General features: G+C 42.0%; 1 protein-coding gene across 4 annotated transcripts in view; it reads left to right on the forward strand.

Annotated features, from left to right (window-relative positions):
* The first annotated feature begins 6 nt into the window (after positions 1-6).
* Positions 7-22,426, forward strand: part of KIF13A (kinesin family member 13A) — a 216,787-nt gene continuing 194,367 nt past the window's right edge. For all 4 annotated transcript variants that reach the window (XM_049654981.1, XM_049654984.1, XM_049654982.1 and 1 more), the window contains exons 1-2: positions 7-128; positions 425-515. In XM_049654981.1, the coding sequence (XP_049510938.1) occupies positions 74-128; positions 425-515 (146 nt within the window). In that variant the 5' untranslated portion in view covers positions 7-73. The remainder of the gene's footprint in view (positions 129-424; positions 516-22,426) is intronic.

The raw sequence follows: 22,426 nt of genomic DNA on the forward strand, positions 1-22,426 counted from the left end.
GGGGGGCGCGCGGCTGCGGCGGCGGCGGCGCGGCGCGTGAGGGGCCGCCTGGGGCCGAGCGGGCGCCGCCAACATGTCGGATACGAAGGTAAAAGTTGCCGTCCGGGTCCGGCCCATGAACCGGCGAGGTGAGCAGCTTTCCGCTCGTTTTTCTCTGTGGTCGGGCCGAGGGCGGGGGCAACTTTGGGAAGTGCGGGCCGCGGGGCCGGTGGGGGGGGGGCGCGGCGAGAGCGCGGCGGGGCCGGGGCGGAGGCGGCGCCGCACTGGCCGCGGAGCCCCCCCCCCCCCCCCCCCCTCCCTGGGCGCGCGGCTCCCGGCTCCGGGCTCCCGGCTCGGCCGCCCCCCGGGAGAGCCCCGCGCCCTGGGGGCTGCAGGCGCGGATGCTCGGCTTGCGGCAGCGGCCCCCTTCCCCTCTTGCTTTCAGAACTGGAACTGAACACCAAGTGCGTGGTGGAAATGGAAGGGAATCAAACGGTCCTGCACCCTCCTCCTTCTAACACCAAACAGGGAGAAAGGTAAAGGGGAGCCGAGAGGGCGGGCAGGGGGGTCCCACCCGCAGTCTCCTACAAGTGGGAGCCCGGAAAATGGGATGGCTCTTCCGTATGGTTACGGGGACGGCTTCAAGTTTGTCGCACGCTCCTGTCTGAAGCTGTTACAAGTCCAAGTTCCTCTCCTCCCGCGGCACCCCCCCCCCCCTTGTCCCCTCCCGTCTAGAGTGGCTTCAGGCAGGGCACCCCGGGCCACCGCCGGCACCAGTCCGCTGCGTCCCCGGCCGGCTTTGCGGCACCGGGACAGAGGGGGCCGGAGGGAACCCTACAGACGACCAGCCCCACATTTTACAGAAAAGAAGACTGAGGCCTGAGGGGGCAAGCGACCATCCCAAGGCCTTGTTTTCGTGAAACCCATTGCCCCTCGTTTTTCCCCTACCACTTCACAGTGTGCTTTATTTGGCAGAATTGCTTAGGGACTTTGTATGTAAAATGAAGGGGGGGGGGCGTAATAAAGCCGAACAGTATTGTATGATGCAGGCTGAGGCGTGGACCATTTAAAGTCTATTATTTTGTTGGTGCTGGGTCTAGATAATGCCTGAATGTAATGCGCGAATTTTGATTTTCAAGGAAACAAAAGTAGTGCCCTGAGCTGCATAGACACTGGGGGGATGTTTAAAAAGGGGCTGCATTTACTAGATGGCAACATATTTGCATTTGAAAAGTGGTAACTCTTGGATCCTTATTAATTCTGCTCTATTCCACGCAGCAGTATGGGAAAATGCCTTAAAATAATTTGAATATTTGGCATTTTTCTGGTAAGCCCCTGAGAAGAAAACGGTTGGAATTCATTCAGCATCGCAGTGCAGTAGCTTGTAAAAATAGTAAAGATGAAAACTGTAAGTTTGACAGAATTAATTCCTCTGGGACATGAGTATTAAGTGTGTTTCTAAAAGTCACCTGTTGATCTACGCGCTACAATTTAGTGATTTGTGCTCTTGGGAGGTTTGGCACTGAATAGAGACTGAAGTAGGATTTGTTATTTTATTGCTAAAGGAAGCAACTCTTAACCATAAGGAGTGCTCTACTGTTAGCTACTGTTTAATGAAATACATAATCATGTGGTGTTCAGGCACAGTTTTGCTAAATTTTGGGGAAGAAGGTGTCAGGACGTGAGATTGGGAGTTCTTTGCATTTTGCACTGAGGCTAGAAATTTTTATTCAGTTTTCAGACTACCTATAGCAGATTGTTATGGTGATAGTAAATTGCTAAGTTATACTTCAAATGTTTGTTAAATGCTTTCAGTAATGGATCTATCCTTGGATAATATTTTTGGATGCATTGTAAATATTTATATTATTTTTAGATACATTCGTAGTACTATAGTTGTATATTTCATGGTGCTAACGAGCCAACTGAGTAAATTTAAATATTTACAGATTAAATTAGGTGCACACAGCATCAACATTTTTTTCTAAAACTGGGTATTTTTATGTTGTCCCCCCTCCCCCCCAAATTCTGCCAGGTCAGATTCTTCAAAGCAGCCGGGGAAACAGGTAGAACATTAATATTAGCTTCTATTATGTAGTTGTAGCTTCTGTTTCCTTTGCTGGTTTGGCACCTGCTCCTTGTCACTCTTAACCGTAGGGAGTGCTACTGTTAGCTACTGTTTAATGAAATGAGCTTTGTGATTCGTGGAGAGAAACATTTAATTCTGTGGAACTTGGATAGAAATGATAACTGTAGACGGTTGTTTAGAAATGCTCAATAACTAGTTGATCATTTTTAGGGCCACCACTGCAGATACTAATCAGGGTCTTTTAAGTAAAGGTTTGTAGGACGATTTGGGAATTTATCCATCTGCTTGCTTATTGGAATAGCCCCTTCTCTGAAGCTGTAAGAATAGCATTGAAACATGGGAGTTCTCTTGTTTTGTCCTCCTGACAGATAGGATTCTTTGGTGGATGGACCCTTCTGTGGAATTCTGCCTGGGTACCGGTCATGCAGTTTGCAGAATACTTGAGTGGAGTCAACTCCACAGAGCCGCTTGTAGGTTAGGACTATTGTCTTTGCAAGGATGGAGACATCAAATGCATTTTGATTTTCATTATGCGGCTTGGTGTCCTATTTCTCCACCAGGTTTTCACTTAAAGCAACAGTGCATTTAAAAATAGAAATGATTCCTCCCTTGGGCTCTGGGTTGATTAATTACAGCCATGCTTCATATTATGTTTGCAGTTCATTTCTATCATCTGTTTTGGGACAGAGCTCAGGGCAAGGTGGGAATATTATTTTTCTTACCTAGAAGTTCAAGTGTTTAAATAATATTGGCAGACCTATGTCAAAGTGAGAATTATTATTTTGCTGAAAATTGCAAGAAGTTGCAATGTATTAACCATGAGTAGAAAATTTAAATTAGTGGGTGAAAGTTTTCAGTCTTAACAAGTAAAACCAAGCAAGGGTGCTTTGATTTCCAGGGAAAGAAACAGGCTTAGCTTTCACAACTTTCCTCCTTTATGGAATCAAAGCCAAGACTACATGTTAAGGACCAAAAGATCATGGGGCTTCTGAGGTTAAAGATATTTGTGTTGAAATTGTAAGAAAATACACTACAGAGTTAATAGTTGACATATATATAATATATATAATATATAATACAATATCAGGTTAATAGTTGACACATATACTCATCACCTTTTTGAAATATTAAGACATATATGAACATGTTTCTTAAAATTCTATTGCATTTACCATTCAGGAGATATTTACGATGTTCAGATCATTTAGGTACCTCTCTCGGCACAGGGGATCCAAAGATCACTATGGGCCCACAATATTTTTGATATGTACCATATCATTTGGAAATTACCTGTTTCCTCTTCTGTCTCCTTTTGAGTTTGCAGGCTCCCTGAAGGCAGGTACCTTATCTTACTTCCCTTTGTGTCCCATGCCTCCAAATAGCACCTGGCACACAGCAGGCACTCAGCAAATGTCTGCACTGAGTTAGGTCCCCCAGTGTGATGGGGGTACTGAGGAAGGGCTGAGGAAGTGACCAAGGGTCCTGGCATCCTGCAGGGACAGATGATAGCATTTGTGTTGGCCTTGTGGTTGCTAAGAGTGTAGGTTCACATCTTCAAGATCAGGAGAAAGTCCTCTTTGTCAAAGAAAGCTTGAAAACACACCTGCCACAGATTATTTCTGGCTGATTGTGTGTCTATGCACACAGCACATGGACTAGGATGCAGAAGGAAGGCAGTTCAGGAAGAGGAAGAGAATAAGAAGCCCTAATTGCCAAAACAGGTAATAGTTTAAAAATCAAAGTATCAAGAGACACATCGTGCAAACTCTTTCACCCTGCTGTCTCCCTGGTTCTCACATCCCCTCATCTCTCCGAAACAATGTATATTTTTAGATACACATACACACACACATGTGAATCTATTGTTTATGTATATTTCAACAAATATCTTTAAATACCCATATGTTAATACTCATTCTTTTTTTATGTCCAGTTTGGATGGGAGTGGTGGTTTTAAAAACACAGATGGGTAGCTTATGAACCTGATTTTATAACTTTTAGGAAGTGAAGCTTTATTATGAAGAGTATAATGGAACTTGTTTCTGTAGATGTTTTGATCTTATTTTATGTAAGTGAATTGTTGGGTAAGCATTCACAGCAATGTGCATGTATAACCCAGCTAGGTGGAAAGAAAAATGGGCTAAATTTAGGCTCTTAGTAAAAAAGCATCAAAGTTTTAGCTTCTTGACCGATTTTTCCATACTGCGGGATGTGTGGTGTAGCTTGTAAAGGGTATGCTTGGTCTGTGGGAGAAAGCTATGTCTTAGTCAACTGTGTATATATTTTCTAGTTTATGTATTGTATGTTGTAGTTTTTTTTTTTTTTTTTCCTCCAAGCTGGCTTTCCCTGCTATTCCAAAGGCTTCTAGGATGGCACCTTCTGCTCAAGTATCTTTGTAGATCAGAAATTTAGAAATTAGTGAAAGTCATATGAAATTTTAAAAAATAGATCACCTAAGGATCAGTAAAATTCCACATTATAAAATTATTTGGGTGACTTTGAATTCTCTTCTGTTTTCTGTGTTGTTATATTTCTCTCTAGCTCAAATATTATAGTCGATTGTAAGAAAGCAGAGCATTTAGATTTCATTAACTTAGGAGTGATCATTCTTCATGCATGACATTCGTGGTATTTTAAAGAGCTTATTATGGAATGTTTTCATTATCTGTCAGTGCTTTCCGTGTCTTTGTTTTAAAATAAAGGTAGATTGGAATTTCTTACTTCTAAGAAATAAGACTAAATGTAATTATAATGCAATGTAGATTAGTGTTTTTAAAATTATTTTATTCATAGTCCACAGTGAAAACTACATTTAACATCATGGACTGTGTTTGTGTGTATGCACGTGTATGAAGGTTCACAAAAATTTTACTATATGCAGTGTATCTGTTATTTTCTATCCCTCTCTGTTCTAATTCATTTTAGAAATGATGGTTGACTTGCTTAATAGATTTCATAACCCACTAATGGGTTACAAATTTATAATTTGAAAAACAGGTTTAGTGGGTAAGAGGCTGGGTTCTGAATACATATATGTATATATGTAATATGTGTATAAAATCTGTGCACTTTATGTATTTATTTAATCTCCACACGCAACATGGGGCTCAAACTCAACCCTGAGATCAAAATTTACATGCTTTTCTGACTGAGCCAGCTAGGTGCCCCTAGTGCACATAATTTAAAGTGTGAAGTAGTTCTATAATTTATAAGGGCTGTGATAAAAAAAGAAGGAATCCTCTTCTTCATTTCTTTCCCCAGAGGCAACTACATAATAGCAATTTTAGCCTATTCTTTTGGAATTTCCCTCCATATTTCTGAATAACATACTGGTAGTGCTAGTTTCTTATGTGTGTTGTGTTCTCTTTCAATGCTCTATCCCCACCTCACCCCCAAATTCTTCCCATCCTCCATTTCCCCAGTATGGTTATATGGTAATTTTGATAATATGAATATTTAGTATTTACATTATTTATATGACTATATAATATAATTAGCTGTTTACAGTTGAGCCATGTGCTCTTCTGTGGTTTCTTTTCACCACAAAAAATTGTCATACAATTTTTTTCCCCCCTGGAGTTAACAGTTGCTTTTCTTTTTTCTTTAATTTGCTTCTTTTTCTATGTACTTATCCTTAATTCAACATTTAAATCATTAAATTTTATCTGCTCCTTACCTAAATCTCCTTTCAGGAAATTCAAGAACATTCAAATACATTAAGTTCTCTCTTGATCTCATCTTTTTAGAGACATTTATCTCAAGCCTTCAAATGTGCTCCTTTATGAATGGGTAGTCTTCTGTGCCTGACTTAGCTATCACCTGGGGTTGCCTGTCACATTATTCTGAGGATTCCTTTTATCTCTTTTCTGTGTGGAATCTCTTGTTTTTCTGTTTCCTTTTCCTTTCTTGGTTTACTGTCTTAATTTTGTAGAACATATTCTTTTTTGTTTTTAATGTTTATTTTTGAGAGAGAGAGTCAGAGCAGGAACAGGGGAGGGACAGTGAAAGAGGGAGACACAGAATTCAAAGCAGGCTCCAGGCTCTGAGCTGTCAGCACAGAGCCTGATGTGGGGCTCGAATTCAAGAACCAGGAGATCATGACCTGAGCCAAAGTCAGCGCTTAAGTGACTGAGCCATTCAGGAGCCCTGGCATGTTCTTTAGTGGCTTCCATAGAAAGGGCAAAGTTTTTTGAAACCATGAAAATGTCTAATCTACCCACTCATCTCATTGATAGTTTACATGGGTATCAAATTCATTTTAGGGGCATCTGGAGCCTGCTTCAGATTCAATGTCTCCCTCTCTTTCTGTCCCTCCACTGCTCCCATTCTGTCTCTCTCTCAAAAATAAACATTAAAATTAAAAAAAAAAAAATTCCATTTTAAAGACATTGGTTGCTCTGTTGTCTTTTATCTTCCCATGTTTCTGTTGAAAAGTCCAAAGTTAGGTTTCTAATCCTTTAGATGTTACATAGATTTTCACTTTCTAGAATCTTGTAGAATATTCTTCTCTGTTTTTGAGAAATCACAATAGGCCTTTTTGACCTTAGAACTTGTGTCCTTGTTCTACCTTCTAAGAGATTTCTCCACTTTATCTTTCAACCCTTATGTTTAATTTTTCTTTTATGCTATCATACTTTTAATTTCCAAGAACTCATTATTTGGCCTCTGACTTTTTTTTTTTTTTTTTTTTGTAGTAGCCTATTTTTGTTTCTTGGTATTTTCACTCCCTTTCTGAGGACATTAATGATAGTTTTCTGTATATAGTCTACTTTTTTCTTTTAAGTGTGTTGTTTTGTTTGTGTTGATCTCCGTCTTCTGTGTTAAGGACCTTTGCTCAGTTGGAGCTGAATGCAGCTAGACTCTGGTTTCTCCGGGGCAAGGACTATATATGATTCATCTTTGTATTCTCAGTGCCCAGATTCAAGAATGACCAACACACCAACACAAAGGATTTTGTAAGTTCTCTTCACTGCTTAAAAAAAAAAAAAATCATTAAAACTTTCTATCCAACCCTTTTTCTGTTTAACTTCCAATAATGGAAATAAAAATAATGATTTCCTTTTTTTTTTTTTTTTTTAACGTTTATTTATTTTTGAGACAGAGGACAGAGTATGAACAGGGCAGGGTCAGAGAGAGGGAGACACAGACTCGGAAGCAGGCTCCAGGCTCTGAGCTGTCAGCACAGAGCCCGACGCAGGGCTTGAACTCACAGACTGCGAGATCATGACCTGAGCCGAAGTCAGCCGCTTAACCGACTGAGCCACCCAGGCGCCCCGATTTCCTTTTTCTTAAGAGCATATGTAAACCCTGTAATTGAAGGTAGTAGTTGCCTTAGACAATGCTTAATTACCAGCATTCATGAAGATAATTAGTTGTAGCTGGTACAAAAAGCTGTAAAAAGTAGAAAAATCTTATTTTTGCATCACTCCTGCAAAAATTTTAGTTGAGAGATTTTTTTGGAGTCAATTTTCATTTAAAAATATGTATGCTTATGGGGCTGGGAAAATTTTTCTAAATGGTACCGAACTGGCCAGTTTATCAGCCCAGTTAACTTGGCTTCTTCTGGTAAAATCTAGTTGGACATAAGTGGATAACTTGGATTGTTTCCAATTTTTAACAAAATTAAATATGCTTCTCACTCATATTTTTAAGAAATTTACAGGAACAGGTTTCCTGAAGACATCAAGGTTTCTCAGAGTTATTCAACTACAGTTACCTTTTCTCAAATTTTCCCTGGAGCTAGAGTAGAGAACGTGTTTATGCATTTAGAATTTACAGGAGTTTGGAGAATATTACCAGCATAGGAAACAAAATAGCAGAGAAACCAACACAGAAACACTCAGAAAGATTACACCGTACCTTGACAACGTAAGAAATTCAGTTTAATAACAACGGAGCTGTCGATAAAGGAAGTAATGCTAAAATGTATATGAAAACATGTATTAAAACAATCAAGAGTTGATTTATGTGGGATTCAGGAGCTATGCTTTCAAAGAAGGCCACTCTACAAAACATTTCTGGGACTTTATGCTTGCAAATGTAAGAAGAAAATGTGAGAAATTCCTCCTGGGTAATTAGTTTATTTGGCATTTTATCACTCAACAAATATGTGGAAACTAAAAGAAAAAATGTCAGGTTTTCACATCTTTCTAAAGTTTTATTTGTAAAAATACACAATCCTTCTATTTGAATGTAGAATCTAAGGTTAAAAGGAAGAGTAGAAAGAAGAAATCCTTGTGACTCTCAGGAAAGGATAACTTGTCTAAGCCTAATCATTTGCCTCAGTCCTGTCTTGATTGCGTGTTTCTATGAGATGAACAATTCAGTGAGTCACTGATAAAGTAGTAGAACTATTTTACAAAATTGTTCTTGCAATGGACTTTTCACATCAAAGCACAATTACATCTTTTTGGAAAGTTGCTTCCTTAGATACTCTAAAATGTTTTTCCATAGTTAACTTTATAAGAGGTATGGCAGAAAGAAAAAGGGATGGGAGTCATTGTCTGGCCAAGACTAACCAGTTACTCTTATTTTTCCTCTACCTTCATTTTGTCCTTGTCCATGTAATACACAGATCTGCAATTTCAGTTTTCTGTTTTGCTTTTCTCTCATTTATATTTTTGTCATGCAACATAAGTTTCACAATTATAATTTTAATAATTGAATGGTTTGTCGAGTTTCATGTAATTTTTAACCATTTAAATGTTTTGGGGCCTAAAGATTGTTTCTCTTAATGATTATAAATAACTGAGAGCATCTTTATGAGACTTTTTAGAATTTTTGCTAACTGAAAGGCATTTCTTCTCATGCAAATTTGCTAACTTAAAAATACACCTTTAGAATTATATGACTACATGAACTATGCTCTTACATTATAATGGAATTAAAAGCTGATGATTTATAGATTTAAATATGAGATAGATCATGGGAAAATGATTTTGTAGGGTCAGTAACAAGACCAGCCGTTCTTGCCCTTGAGTGTGTGTGAGAGTCATTTGGAGAGCCCCCACCCCAAAAAAGTTCTGATTGAGTCAGTCTGGGATGTGGCTTAAGAATTTGCATTTCTAACACATTTCTAGGTGATGTTGGTCTGTTAGCTCAGGACTGAGCTTTGAGAACTGGTCTAGATTAGCACTGTTTAATAAAATTTTCTGTGATGATGGAAATGTTCTATATATCTGCATCCAATAAGGTAACCATTAGCCATATATGGTTACTGAGCTCTTGACATGTGTCTAGTGCAACCAAAGAACTGTATTTTAAATTTTACTTAATTTAATTTTAATTTAAATTTAAACAGCTACACGTGGTAGATGGCTACCGTATTGGACAGCCCAGGTCTAGACATGATTGCATATTAGAATCACCTGAGGTGCTTTATTTAAAAAAAATTAAAACAAATTTTTTTACATTTATTTATTTTTGAGAGAGAGAGAGAGACCAAGTATAAGTGGGGGAGGGGCAGAGAGAGAGAGACACAGAATCTGAAGCAGGCTCCAGGCTCTGAGCTGTCAGCACAGAGCCCGACGTGGGGCTTGAACCCACACACCGTGAGATCACGACCTGATCTGAAATCGGATGCTCAACCAACTGAGCCACCCAGGCGTCCCCCCCACCAATTTGTTTAATGTTTATTTACTTTTGAGAGACACAGAGATACAGAGAATGAGTGGGGGAGGGGCAGAGAGACAGGGAGACACAGAATCTGAAGCAGGCTCCAGGCTCTGAGGTGTCAGCAGAGAGCCTAATGCAGGGCTTGAACTCAAGAACTGAGAGATCATGACCTGAGTTGAAACCAAGAGTCGGACACTTAATCAACTGAGCCACCCAGGTGTCCCCGAGGTGATTTAAAAATAGATGTCTGGGGGTCCCACAATGACTTCCATCCCTTTCTTTCTGGCTAAGCCGGGGTGCACCTTAGGCATTGGGATTTTTAAATGCTTTTCACATGTCCCAGTTCCAATTGTTGTTTAACAAGTTGCCCCAAAAGTTAGTGGTCTGAAACAACCATTTTCTTATGCCCATGGATTCTGTGGGTCAGGAATTCAGATAGAGCAAAGTAGGTATGACTTGTCTGTTCCACAAAGTCTGTGGCCTCATCCTTGAAAACTAGAAGTCTGAGGTGTAGACATTAGAAGGCTTGACGAGCTTGAATGTCCAAGGTGGTTAACTCACATGGTCACCAGTTGGTTCTCATGTGTGGCCAAGGTTGAAAATCACTGGTCCAGCTTAATAAACCAGGTTTTAAAGGCCAGTGTCACACCTTGTCCTTGGGTTTATTTTACCATTTTGATTGTGATCATGTACTCATAACCATTAACTTTCTGAAAATTAATGTAGGAAAGCCTCATAACTCAGGCTAAATATTTACCTTATTCCCATAATTTATGGAACTTTCATAGGGTTGTGGAAGTAAAGCCCCACAAAGCTAAATAAATTCTCTACCACTAAGGAAAGAAAAAAAGCCTCCTGCTCTCTAGCCAGGTGTGTGTCATAAAAATTTCTCTGCTTATTTGTTTTTACTTGAATTGCAGCAGTAGGAAAGGAAGTACCTCAATTATCTAGATGTAGAGAGAGCCCTTGCCTCTTGCCTGGCCCATCCCTGGATACTGACTTACTGGGAAGCATTGGTTCTTCAGCTTTTCCAGCGGCCTGTGGGCCACAGTTCCCTGCCGTGGACCCCTGTGACGATGGGGTCATCCCAGCCTCTGCTCCTGTTCTGTCCCAGAGCCTGGGGACCCCTTGTATGTGGAGGGGTCTGCACAGCGGGACAAGCTAGAAGCTGGGGTGCCGCTTGGTTCTGCCACTGACGTGATACGGATCCTTGAGCTGGCCATCGATCCTTTTCCGTATGACCTTCTGCATCTGCAAAGTTGAGGGCTAGACCAGATAAGCGGTAAAGTGTTTTCAGCCCTGAAATTCAGATTGCTCCGACCTGTGCCTACATGTACAGTTGCATCCAACAGTGTCAGTAGGTAACGCTTATAGGAACTGAAGTGGGTTGTGTTGTAACTTGCTTCTCAGAGTGTCAGGAAAACTAGGGAGGACAGGGTCACTGTTCTCAACCGGCGGTTTGCCATGCAGTTAGCTGATGCAAGAAGTGAAGGCGTCAAGTGAAACGAGACAGCCACTAGCTCTCGCTCTCCGAAGTTGTTATCAGCCAGCCGAGGAGCCCGGGTCCCTCACAGACATTCTGCGTGCCTCCTACCTCCGCTAGGGCACCAGCTCCTGGATGCGCCCACAGGGGATTGTAAATCATCTGATTTGGACCTTTGGATTCGTTTTCATCTAGTACCGTTGTGCTTTTTTGGGAACCAGTGATTTTTAAGCTGTTCTCCCAGGCATGCAGCTGTTTTATGTAATAAGCATGTATGCATGGGGGTGGAGAGATGACATTTCCAGAGCTATTTGCCTAAAGTGTCCTCGGGTAGCTTGTTTTATTTCTGAGGGTCCTGTTACAACCCTTCCAAACGTTGGTTGATGCTCTGTATTTCCCATCCTCCCTTGTGGGACCAGCTCTGGTTGGGGAGAGAGAGGGTGAGAGAGAGAGAGTGTGCGTGTACACGTATGTCCCTTCTGGTTTGTGCTCTCTTACTCTTTCTTTTGAACGCAGAATGGGGTTACTGATTCCGGGCGGCTCTTCGGTGTCTGCTCTGTAGGTGTGATGAGCTTTGCTGCTGTTAGGAGCAGTGTGCGGAAAGCATCTGCCATTCCCTTGGGGGAAGAAGTTTGGAGTCTTGGAACAGGAAGGAAGCCTTGGAGGAAAGGGAAGCTTTACTCTCTGCTGTTAGCTCTTTGGGTCGTCTTGAGGAGACACTCCCTGGATTGTACATCCACCACCTAGGACCACAAATATTCCTTTTTCTCAAGCTGGGGGCCTCAGAGGAAAACCAGAAGGGGCAAACGGTGGGGAAATGTACAGACGTTGTATTACGAATACCAAGTAGATTTATCCCACATTTTGGAAGGCCACAAACAGTAAACCCACATGTAGTTTGTTGAACAGATTAACAGCTATTTATTTATTTAAGTTTATTTATTTTGAGAGAGAGAGAGAGAGAGAGAGAGAGAGAGAGAGAGAGAGAGAATCCTAAGCAGGCTCCGTGGTATCAGCACAGAGCCCAATGCGGGGCTTGAACTCATGAACTGTGAGATCAAGAGTTAGATGTTTAACTGACTGAGCCACCCAGGCACCCCTAACAAACCTTTTGATAGACTTACCTTCAATGGATTAATAATCAAGTCTTCAGAATTGATGCTTTATATGCCCACTTATCTATTATCTCAGCTAAACAGAGAATGTTTAGAAGATTTATGGCTGAACCTACAGTTCTAATTGCCCTTTTCAAAAATGGGTAACAAACTGTTAGGGTTTTTTGTTTTGTTTTGTCATTTTGTTCTCTATCTTTACTTCTATTTATATACTTAATTAAAGTTTAGACTTCTCTATACAAATTGTAACGGTTACATTATTACATTGAGAAAGATCCTTAAAATTACTTGTTTCAAGGGTAATGTTTTGAGTAAGTAGGGAGGAGTGTGTTTGCGAAGTTTATCAAGATAATGGTGTTAAATCTGAGCAACTGTATCCAGTTTTAAACATCTGCTTTTTTGACCTGGAGTTACAGAACAAATCGGTAACATTAGCATGGCAACATAACTAAGTGTTTTTGAAGCCTTGAACTATTGCTGGGTTTGATAGAATAATATTCATCTCTTGAGGATGACAGCTTAGTCTGTGCTTTTATGATGAATTATGCAGTGGAAATAATTTTCCAAAATTGCTGGCCTACTGTACTCCTAAGGGACTTTTTTTTTTTTTTTTTTTTTTTTTAAAGTTCTCTAGCCAGGTTATTATTTAACTAGTTTTTTCCAAGAGTTAAAACTCTTTCCTTGCTCATTGGTTCCCAGACTTGAGAAGCAATTAAAAAAAAAAAATAGAAATAGGGGCACCTGGTTGGCTCAGTCAGTAAAGCATGGGACTCTTGATCTCAGAGTCGTGAGTTCAAGCCCCATGTTGGGCATAGAGCTTAGTTAAAAAAAATAAAAATGAAAAAAAAAAAAACAATAGAAATAAAACTTTGGATAAACAGTTTCCAACTTCTTTAAAATGTGCCAGGCGAGCACACAAAAACACCAACTGCGTCTTGATACTTCATTTAATAAAATAAACTGCTTAACAACAGAAGGAAGGATATAATGAGAATTTAAACATTGGATAAGTCTAGCTTTGTAAAATACAGTTTAGCTTTGTAAAGCTAAGTTTAGCTTTGTAAAATAACCACATGGTTAATTCTCTCCTTTCCTGGGAATTGATGGGAGCATCACCACAGGTCACCCATAGACTGTGACGTGCAGTTGGATGTCCCTGGTGTCTGTGATATTTGGTAGTATATCAATCATTACAGTTGTCGGCATCTTGACTCCTTTGATCCTTCAGGCTAAAGCACATTCTATTATGGGGTGCCTGGGTGGCTCAGTCAGTTAAGCATCCAGCTTCAGGTCAGGTCATGATCTCTTGCTTCACCAGTTTGAGCTCTGCATCGGGCTCTGTGCTGATGGCTCAGAGCCTGGAGCCTGCTTCAGATTCTGTGTCTCCCTGTCTCTCTGCCCCTCCCTCCCACTCACTCACTCTCTCTCTCTCTCTCTCTCTCTCTCTCTCTCTCAAAAATAAATAAAACCATTTAAAAAAGTAAAGCACATACTATCAATGTTAAAAGTTTTTTTTTTTCTTTTAAAAACTGAACAAAGCATCCTCTTATGTGTATAATTGAATATTTCTAATGGTACAGGGTTCATCTTTGCTTTTGTAGTTTGATATATTGAAATCAGTCGACCTATCTACAAAAAAGTTAACCTAAACGGAGTTTAAAATTTCTTAAGTATAGTAAGTTACCTTGTATCCAACCTGGAGCTTTTACTCTCCATGAAGGGAAATCTTTTATTTGCCTTCTGCAATGTTTCTGTGGCCATTAGTTGGGTATGAAGAACAAAGCATTGTGACAGAATGGTGTAGTGGTGTGAACTTTGGGGGCCACCTGCTTATGTTTGAGTCACTTACTGGCTGTGAAATGTTGGGCAAGTCCCTCAAACCTCAGTGCCTTGGTTTCCTTGTTTATAAAATGGAAATAATGAAAGTGCCAGACATAGTAGTGGTTGTAGGGATTGGCATGGTACCTGCCACAGAGCACATACTAAGTGCTGATAATTTACTATTTTTATTACTGTGGAACACTTAAAGCTCATTGACCCGGGTTTTCTTCCTAATACTGTTTCTTAGTCATTCCGAGTTTAATATATGAAGTTTTGTTTGTTTGTTTTTTACATCTAAAAAGAGTAATTAAAGTAGGAAACCTCACAATTCTTTTGAAGTATTATGAAATTTCTGATTACTTTTGATTGAAGTGTATATGTCAGAAAGACTCTTTTGTCTTTGCAGTGACCGTGGACCTTCAGCCCTGAGTTCTAGTTACTGGGTGCTGGTCTTTGTTACCTTAGACATAGTAGGTTCTCATAAAGTGTGGGTTAGTATTTGATTATATTTCTATTAATAGGATATAATTAGTGGTTAGTAGGCTTTATTTAGTGTAGGGGATTCTTGGATGGTTACTTCTACCTAGACAGAAATTGACTTCAGGGGCAATGGCTGTCTGAAGGTACTGATACATTGTGTTCAGTAATATTGGGTTTCTGTGCCTCTCTTTTTCTTCCTGAGGCGACTGATTTTATTATCCCAGTGCTCAGCTTGGAGACTCTTGTTCCAGTGGTTTATACAGGAGACGTAGACTCAAAGCATCTCTATTAAACATTCAAAATAGGGGCGCCTGGGTGGGTCAGTCGGTTGGGCGACCAACTTCGGCTCAGGTCATGATCTCGCGGTCTGTGAGTTCGAGCCCCGCGTCGGGCTCTGTGCTGACAGCTCAGAGCCTGGAGCCTGTTTCGGATTCTGTGTCTCCCTCTCTCTCTCACCCTCCCCCCGTTCACGCTCTGTCTCTCTCTGTCTCAAAAATAAATAAACGTAAAAAAAAAAAAAAAAAAAAAACTTCAAAATAAAGAAGCTATTTTACTTACTTATCTGGTTGTCTGGCACCCATTAAGTGAATGTATTTTATCCTTGGACCTATTCACTTATTTATTTATTTATTTATTTACCATAATCTTTTTGGAAAATATCTCTTGACTATTTCCTAGAAACATACTACAGTAATTTTCCTTTGAATTTCCTGGTCGTTTTCTTAAAATACTTTTTCAAAAAAATATGTATCTTGCAAACGTATATGCACGTGCATTTGTGGTCAGTTTCTTTTAATAAGGGAACGATGCATGCCATCAGACATCTCGATCAGGGTATCCAGTTGTGTGCAGAAATACAGAAGAACTAAAGAGGCACGTAACAGAAAAGTTTTGATGTGCTAAATACTTTGTACATTTACATGAACGAACACGAAGCGTGTGCTGCTTTTCTCTTTGTTCCTTGTGCACGTAAAACATCTGAGCCATCATTCATGGCTTGAGAAGTGGGGAGGAGTGCAGGGGAGTGTTTCTGCCATCAGCCTCTCCTTGCCCTCATGGTGCCCTCAGAGTTCACCCCTGCCACCCCTTTGTTCCACCCCTGGAAGCAAAGAATAGGATGGGGCAGGAGAAGCTGGAGGAACAAGGAAGGGGCCAGGTAGGGGCCTTGGGTGCCAGTTTATTGATGGCCTTGACTTTTCAGCCTTTCCCAAGGCCATCTCTGTGATCTAGAGACAACAGGCTGATTTGGGGAGCGCAAGGCCAGGCTACGTGTGTTTCATTCTGTAGCTGGAGTGTTTTATTTTTATTTTATTTATTTTATATTTTATTTTACTTTTTAAAATTTTATTTATTTTTTTAAAATTTTTAAAATTTATTTTTGAGACAGAGAGAGACAGAACATGAGTGGGGGAGGGGCAGAGAGAGAGGGAGACACAGAATCCGAAGCAGGCTCCAGGCTCTGAGCCGTCAGCACAGAGCCCGATGCAGGGCTCGAACCCACGAACCGTGAGATCACGACCTGTGCTGAAGTCGGACGCTTAACCGACTGAGCAACCCAGGCGCCCCTATTTATTTATTTTTTTATGTTAATTTATTTTTGAGAGAGAGAGAGAGAGAGAGAGAGAGACAGAGTATGAGCAGGGGAGGGGCAGAGAGAGAGGGAGACACAGAATCAGAAGCAGGTTCCAAGCTCTGAGCTGTCAGCACTGAGCCCGATGCAGGGCTCGAACCCACGAACTGTGAGATCATTACCCGTGTCGAAGTCAGATGGTCAACTGATAGAGCCACCCAGGTGCCCCTGCAGTTGGAATGTTTTAAAATATCTGAAGTATGTATGAGCTAAGCTTCAATTTTCAATTGAAAAGACAAAGCCTTTTACTTGATTAGTTAGCCTTGGTGATTAAACAGCCATTAAGCGCGTGTATCAGATCCTGTTAGGAAGTATCATTCTTGGCGTGACACTAAGTGCAGAGGAATGTTTTTATATGGGGATTCTGACAGAGGAGAGCTTATGCCCCTGTGAGAGTAAATAGATTTCAGATCAGTTACATGCTTGCAGACCTTTGCCTGCTTCTGTTGCCACCTGTGTTTGTTTGTTTGTTTGTTTGAATTAACTTGAATGCAGTGTTTGGCTTAAATGTCTGCATCCTGGATAGCCCTGGCTGTGGGGGTTAGTGACAGGGATCTCCTCCCTAAGCCTCCCATGTGGTGTATTCTTTCGGGGGATGTTGGTGACCCTGGTGGGATTGCTGAGCAGAGATGGGTTATACTCATTTAAAAGCAGTGAATCCATTGTCCTGATCATTCTCATGCTCCTCCATTCACGTGGCCCAAACCTGTTGCCCTGAATAAAGGGAAGGATAAATGTTGCAGAGGCCAGCTTGTTCACCTGTGTCTGCTGAAGACGCGCTGCTGTGGACAGGCAAGCCAACTGGTTCTTGATCTGCTTGAGAGCTGGAGGGGGAGGAGCAGTGTGGTGTTGGGTGGGGAGGGGCAGCAGGTACAGAAAACTCTCCTTAGAGTCTGAACACATGGGAACTTTATCAAACCAAAGCTGCCTCCTCCTGGCATCTCCTTTATGACACCAAGGCCCCCAGGTGGAATGAGCCTATTTGAGAATACAGTGTGTGTAGTGCAAGGTGCCTGCTGGCTGGAGCCTTCGCTCATCCTACCGGTGCTCTTGTGTCATTAAGATGGCTCAGGCAGCCCTTGTGAGAGGGAAGTGTAATTGAGAGAGGCTGCTGTTTTAGGATCGGATGTGCATTTCAGGGCCTGTAAATTGGGGGAAATAATAATACATTTCTAGTTTTCTGAAAAGCTGTTTTTCACGAAAGCTCTTCAGGTGCTGTGGCTTCTTGCCTGCAGAACGTGGCCCTTAATACAGACTTCTGACTTTGCAGCAGGGTGATTACATCCGTGCACACAGCCGCATGGACTAGAGTCCATCACATGGACTCATGAGTGTCCCTGCGTGAGCGTCGCTGGCAGGGGCAGGAGCCCTGGGTGCTGTTCTGGGTGCTGTTGTGTGGAGGCCAGTCCTCACGGGCCTAGCATCTCACACGTTCTGGCTGGGTTCGCAGACAGATGCAAACAGGGCTCCCGGCTGCTTTGCACTGTCTCAGCAGATGATCACTGGGGTGTGTCATCTTCAGAACTTAGAGGACTTGTTTTTCATTTTGGCCAGGCTTTAGCCATAGCACTGGTCTGGAGTTTTGGGAGGGAGCTTGGCATTTTATTTTTTAATGGGCTATCCAGCCTTTGTCTCCATTGGCCATAGAGGAGCTCTGTGGATGGTGGAGAGGAGACAGGGCTCATATAGGAACCATATGGGGACCTCGGTCCAAGGACACCTCCCACTAGCCACCTCCACCGCAGAGGTCAACCGGTCTTCTCAGGAGGGTGGGCACAGCTGGACAGGCATGAAGGGGCCCAGGGAATTCTGGTCACACAGCTCGGGAACCATGGGTCTGTGAAGGAACATGTCTGTTCCAAGGCTTCCGGTCCTTCCTTCTCCACTTGTTTCTAGAGTGTTTTATAGGTTGAAGTTACAGCTTACGGTGAACGTTCTGTTCGCGTGTTACCCACGTCCTTGCTTGTTTGTTGACTTCCGTAAAGCAGAATGATAGTCGTGAAGTGCCCTGTGTTCATTTACTGGAAGTTCATGATAGCTCTGTGAGTTCATCCGTGGAGTGCTGAGTAAATGTTCCCACACGCTCGAGTTGGAGATAGTTACCGGCTCCATGTTCCTGAAGAATTAGTGCAAATAGCTTATTGCCTCCTCTAGACGGCGAACTCGAGGGCAGAGCCCCTCGTCATGTCTCTTGTGTGTTCCTTCCCTGTTCCTTTCCCCCCAGCGGCGAGCACATGCCTTGTACAGACGAGGTGTCCTCTGGATGTTTAATGACTGGATACCATGAGAGATGTGGGGATATGCATTTTACAGGAAGAGCTGTGCCTTCGTACATGAATCTGTGGGCGGAATGTTTTTATTTCCTCCTCAGGCTGTGTCTGTCCCATCACTTGTGGTTCTCCTGCTTCTCGTCTGGGCCCCATGAGACCTTTAATTTCTGCGTTAGATTATTACATAATGATAGGGTCTGCACTGTTGTGTGGCTTTTTTGGAGAATGGTGGTACACATGTGGTTCCAGACCCATACAGCTCTGGCTGCCACTGCCTTGGGCTGACAAGCACAGGCCCTGGCTGCTAGCACGGCTCACAGGGAGATTGATCCAGCCAAGAAGCCACGCAGACTTTGACAGAGTTCACATTGTTGCTGTTTTCTGCACACCACCTGCGTGGCAGCCGCAGCAGCGAGTTCTCTGAGGGTAACTAGTGGGAGGGGATCCTGTCCTAGGCGAAGTGATTTCTGTTTCATCTCGTGTAGCGCCCGAGCTGTTGTGTGCCGCGTGGTCCCAGACTCGGGGAGACACCCACAGCAGCCTGACTCAGTTGGTATGGGGGTGAGTCAGATGATGAGACGTTTTTCCTGCGGTTGTCATGGACACAGAAGGGGCCGGTACCGGAAGGTTGCCCGTGCACCTTCCTCCAGCCTCCCCTGGAGTCTGGGGCCAGTTAACCGGGGACAGGTCTGTGAGGGGCAGGGCTGCTGACTCGCTTGCTTTTCTCCTCCTGGTGGGCAAGGGCGCCTCTCATTCTCCGGTTGCTGAGGGGCACGTAGGTTGATGCTGCGTCTTCTGCTTGTGCTTATGGCGGTTGTCTTTTTTTTTTCTTTTTTTTCAATTTTGAAGCACTCATGTTAAACGGATGCTCCTAGGTAAGTCAAAAGCCCCTGGGTTCTGAGGGTTGTGGGCAGTCTATAGCACACACACGGTGTCCCAAAATGCACATTGGAATGGAAGTCACATGAGAACGGCATTTTGCAGGGATAGCATTGAATCTGTTTTTATTTATATGTTGAAGTAAGCCATTGCAGACTTTGTTAACTCTTTATTAAGAGTCTGCAGACTTTGTTAAATAAGCACCTCATTAGCAAGTTCTTTTCCATCCATCTCCCAACAATTATGAAACACTGAGTTATAGTCCCCTGGCTGGGCCTTGTTGGTTCAGAAATCAGTTCAGGAAGGCAGAGCAGCTGTCTCCAGCCAGATGAGAGCAGGAGAAAATGCACTGGGGGTCTTACCTGCAGGGAGTGATGGAGAAGGGGCTCTCTGGAAGTTGTTACCAATAGCAACAGTGGTCTGATGGGGTCGTTCCTGACCGGAGATCACCAGGCATCTCAGCTCCTGCAACGTGCAGTCCTCCAGAAAGGCCTTCGATAGTTTTCTCGGCCTTAGACAAGTTTGGTTTTCCAGTCTTTGAGTGTGAGATGGGCTCCTGCTAGCTTTCTTTCTTCATAGCACTTCTGAAGTAACAAAATAACCAACAGAACAGTCCTACTTCTATATTTACAATCCAAGAGTCTGTGTGGCTATTTAGGAACCCACAGCGGACTTTTGCGTGGCTTAGGGTTTCTTCCTGCAGGGCCAATAAGAGGCATATATCCTTCTTTTTCTTTGGAAGTCTCAGGTAACCTTTTAATATGGATTTTTTTCCTAACGGGAAAAGTGGTGCTCATTCACTGTTAAACAATGTAGAAAATACAGGATATTCGAGATCAAGTAACAATTGTGCTCATCATTCTATGAACATCATGATGCATTTCCCTCCTTTTTTAAAATTTACTTTTATCTTTTGGTGAAAGAGTAAGAGTGCGTGAGTGCGCACAAGTGAGGGAGGGGCAGAGAGAGAGAGGAAGGGAGAGAAAGAACCTCAAGCAGGCGCCACTCCCTGATGTGGGGCTTGATCCCACGAACTCTGAGATCAGGACCTGAGCCGAAGTCAAGTCAGACTCTCAACCGGCTGAACCATGCAGGCGCCCCGCATTTCTGACTTTTTCTGTGCATGGTATTTCATACCACGGAGATGAAGAACTTATTTCTTAAGGTTATGAAAACACAGCAATCGCACGCTCCCTTTAGGCTGTGCCACCATCTAAAAATTGCATCCACGCCTGATCTGTGTTGAAACAATCAAGCATTGTGTCTTGTTTGGATTAGCTCTAGTAGACACTTTTTATTCACACTCTTTTTTTTGTAAATGCTCAAATTGTTGCCTCTTGATCAGTGGGCATCCTAATTGTGGTTTTCCTGCTACTCTTCAGAACTTTCCAAGTGTACTTGCTCCTTGGCAAAATTATGTTCCAGAATAATGAATACTTACTGTTTCAGGCTATAACTTCATTTAGTGGAAAAGAGCTTTAGAAACAAATTGAATGCTAATGGGTGCACTTAGGGCATTTCTGATGAGTACTCACGTTACTATGTTGTCACTTTGGAGATAGAATTAAAGATACATGATTCTTATGAGTTGACATCGTTTTCTTTTTTCTTTCTTTATGTATATATTTTAGAGGGAGAGAGAGAATCTTAAACAGGCACCATGCTCAGCATGGAGCCTGACATGGGGCTCAATCCCACGACCCTGGAGTCATGAGCTGAGCCTCAGCCAAGAGTCAGAATCTCAACCTGAGCCACCCAGGCGCCCTGTTTTTAAATCTTGCCTTTATCCTACTACCTACTGATTTGAAAATATTTAGCCCCCATATTGTACTTTTTAAAAATTTTGTGAGCATGTGGTTATTCCTTAATCTTAAATTATGACTAAAGCTAATGTGTTATCTGTTCCCACAAAGATAAATCTAAAGTAAAACAGCAAGGTCGAGATCAACCCTGGTACTAACCGCACTAGGTAAGTCACACTATCTAACATCACAGATGTCTTCAGTTGCAGTGCTCTGAAAATATCTCACTAATGAAGCACAGATAAATTACTTTGTTTTGAGTCACTTGTAATCATTTTTCCCCCTTCCTGCTTCTAAAAAGAGAATGGAACTTTTGACTCAGTAAAAGCAATTTGAAATTTTGTTAAGGACCAGAGAACCAGTTTCTATGTTTGAACTCCAAGTGTCTCTCAGTGGTTGAAATAGGGTCTTAAGGAGATTTGCATCAAATACAACAAAAGTCTTCTTCCCCATCTAGGATTTTAGATATTTGAATACTCTTCTCAGAGAGTCAAGGTTTGGATGGTTTGGATGGCTAGCCTTCATGGAAACATTTCTGCATCACCTAATTAAATTAGCAAACACACCATATCTAGAGGTTAAACATGATTGAAGCTAAGAACTATTCGAGAGAATTAATCATTTGAGACATGTGAGTTACCTTTGATTTTTTTCATACCTTACAGGATTCTAAAAACATTTATCTGGAATAAAATCAAGCCAACTTTGAAGCCTCACAGATAGCAATAACCTAAGCCCATGGAAAATTTGCCAGTATCATTTTTGTCCAGTTTTACATGTTATTACATTTTGTCCAGTTTTACATGTTATTACCAACCCCTTTCCCCACCCCCACCCCCAAACTTCGAGGTTTCTTTTCAAGAAAGCAGCATTGGCATGTAATTGGACAGCATTCTGCTTATAGTTTTATTCCTTGGTAGAACTCTGAAATTTTCCACTGCTGTTATGAATTTGATTTGCTTGTCTTTTATCTAATGATTGCATTCAGTATGTTTTGTTTTCTTTGCTTTTTCTACATTTGAAGTAATAGGAAATAAGGTGAGATTTCCTGGTGTCAACTTTTAAGAACTAAAGACAAGGTGGGGCTCCTGGGTGGCTCAGTCGGTTAAATGTCCAACTTTGGCTCAGGTCATGTTCTCATGGTCCATAAGTTCAAGCCCTGTGTCATAACAGCATAGAGCCTGGAGCCTGCTTCAAATTCTGTGTCTCCCTCCCTCTCTGCCCCTCCCCTGCTCATGCTCTGTCTCTCTCTAAAAAAAAAAAA

The sequence above is a fragment of the Panthera uncia genome (assembly GCF_023721935.1).
Source record: "Panthera uncia isolate 11264 chromosome B2 unlocalized genomic scaffold, Puncia_PCG_1.0 HiC_scaffold_25, whole genome shotgun sequence".
In the NCBI taxonomy this organism is placed as follows: Eukaryota; Metazoa; Chordata; class Mammalia; order Carnivora; family Felidae; genus Panthera; species Panthera uncia.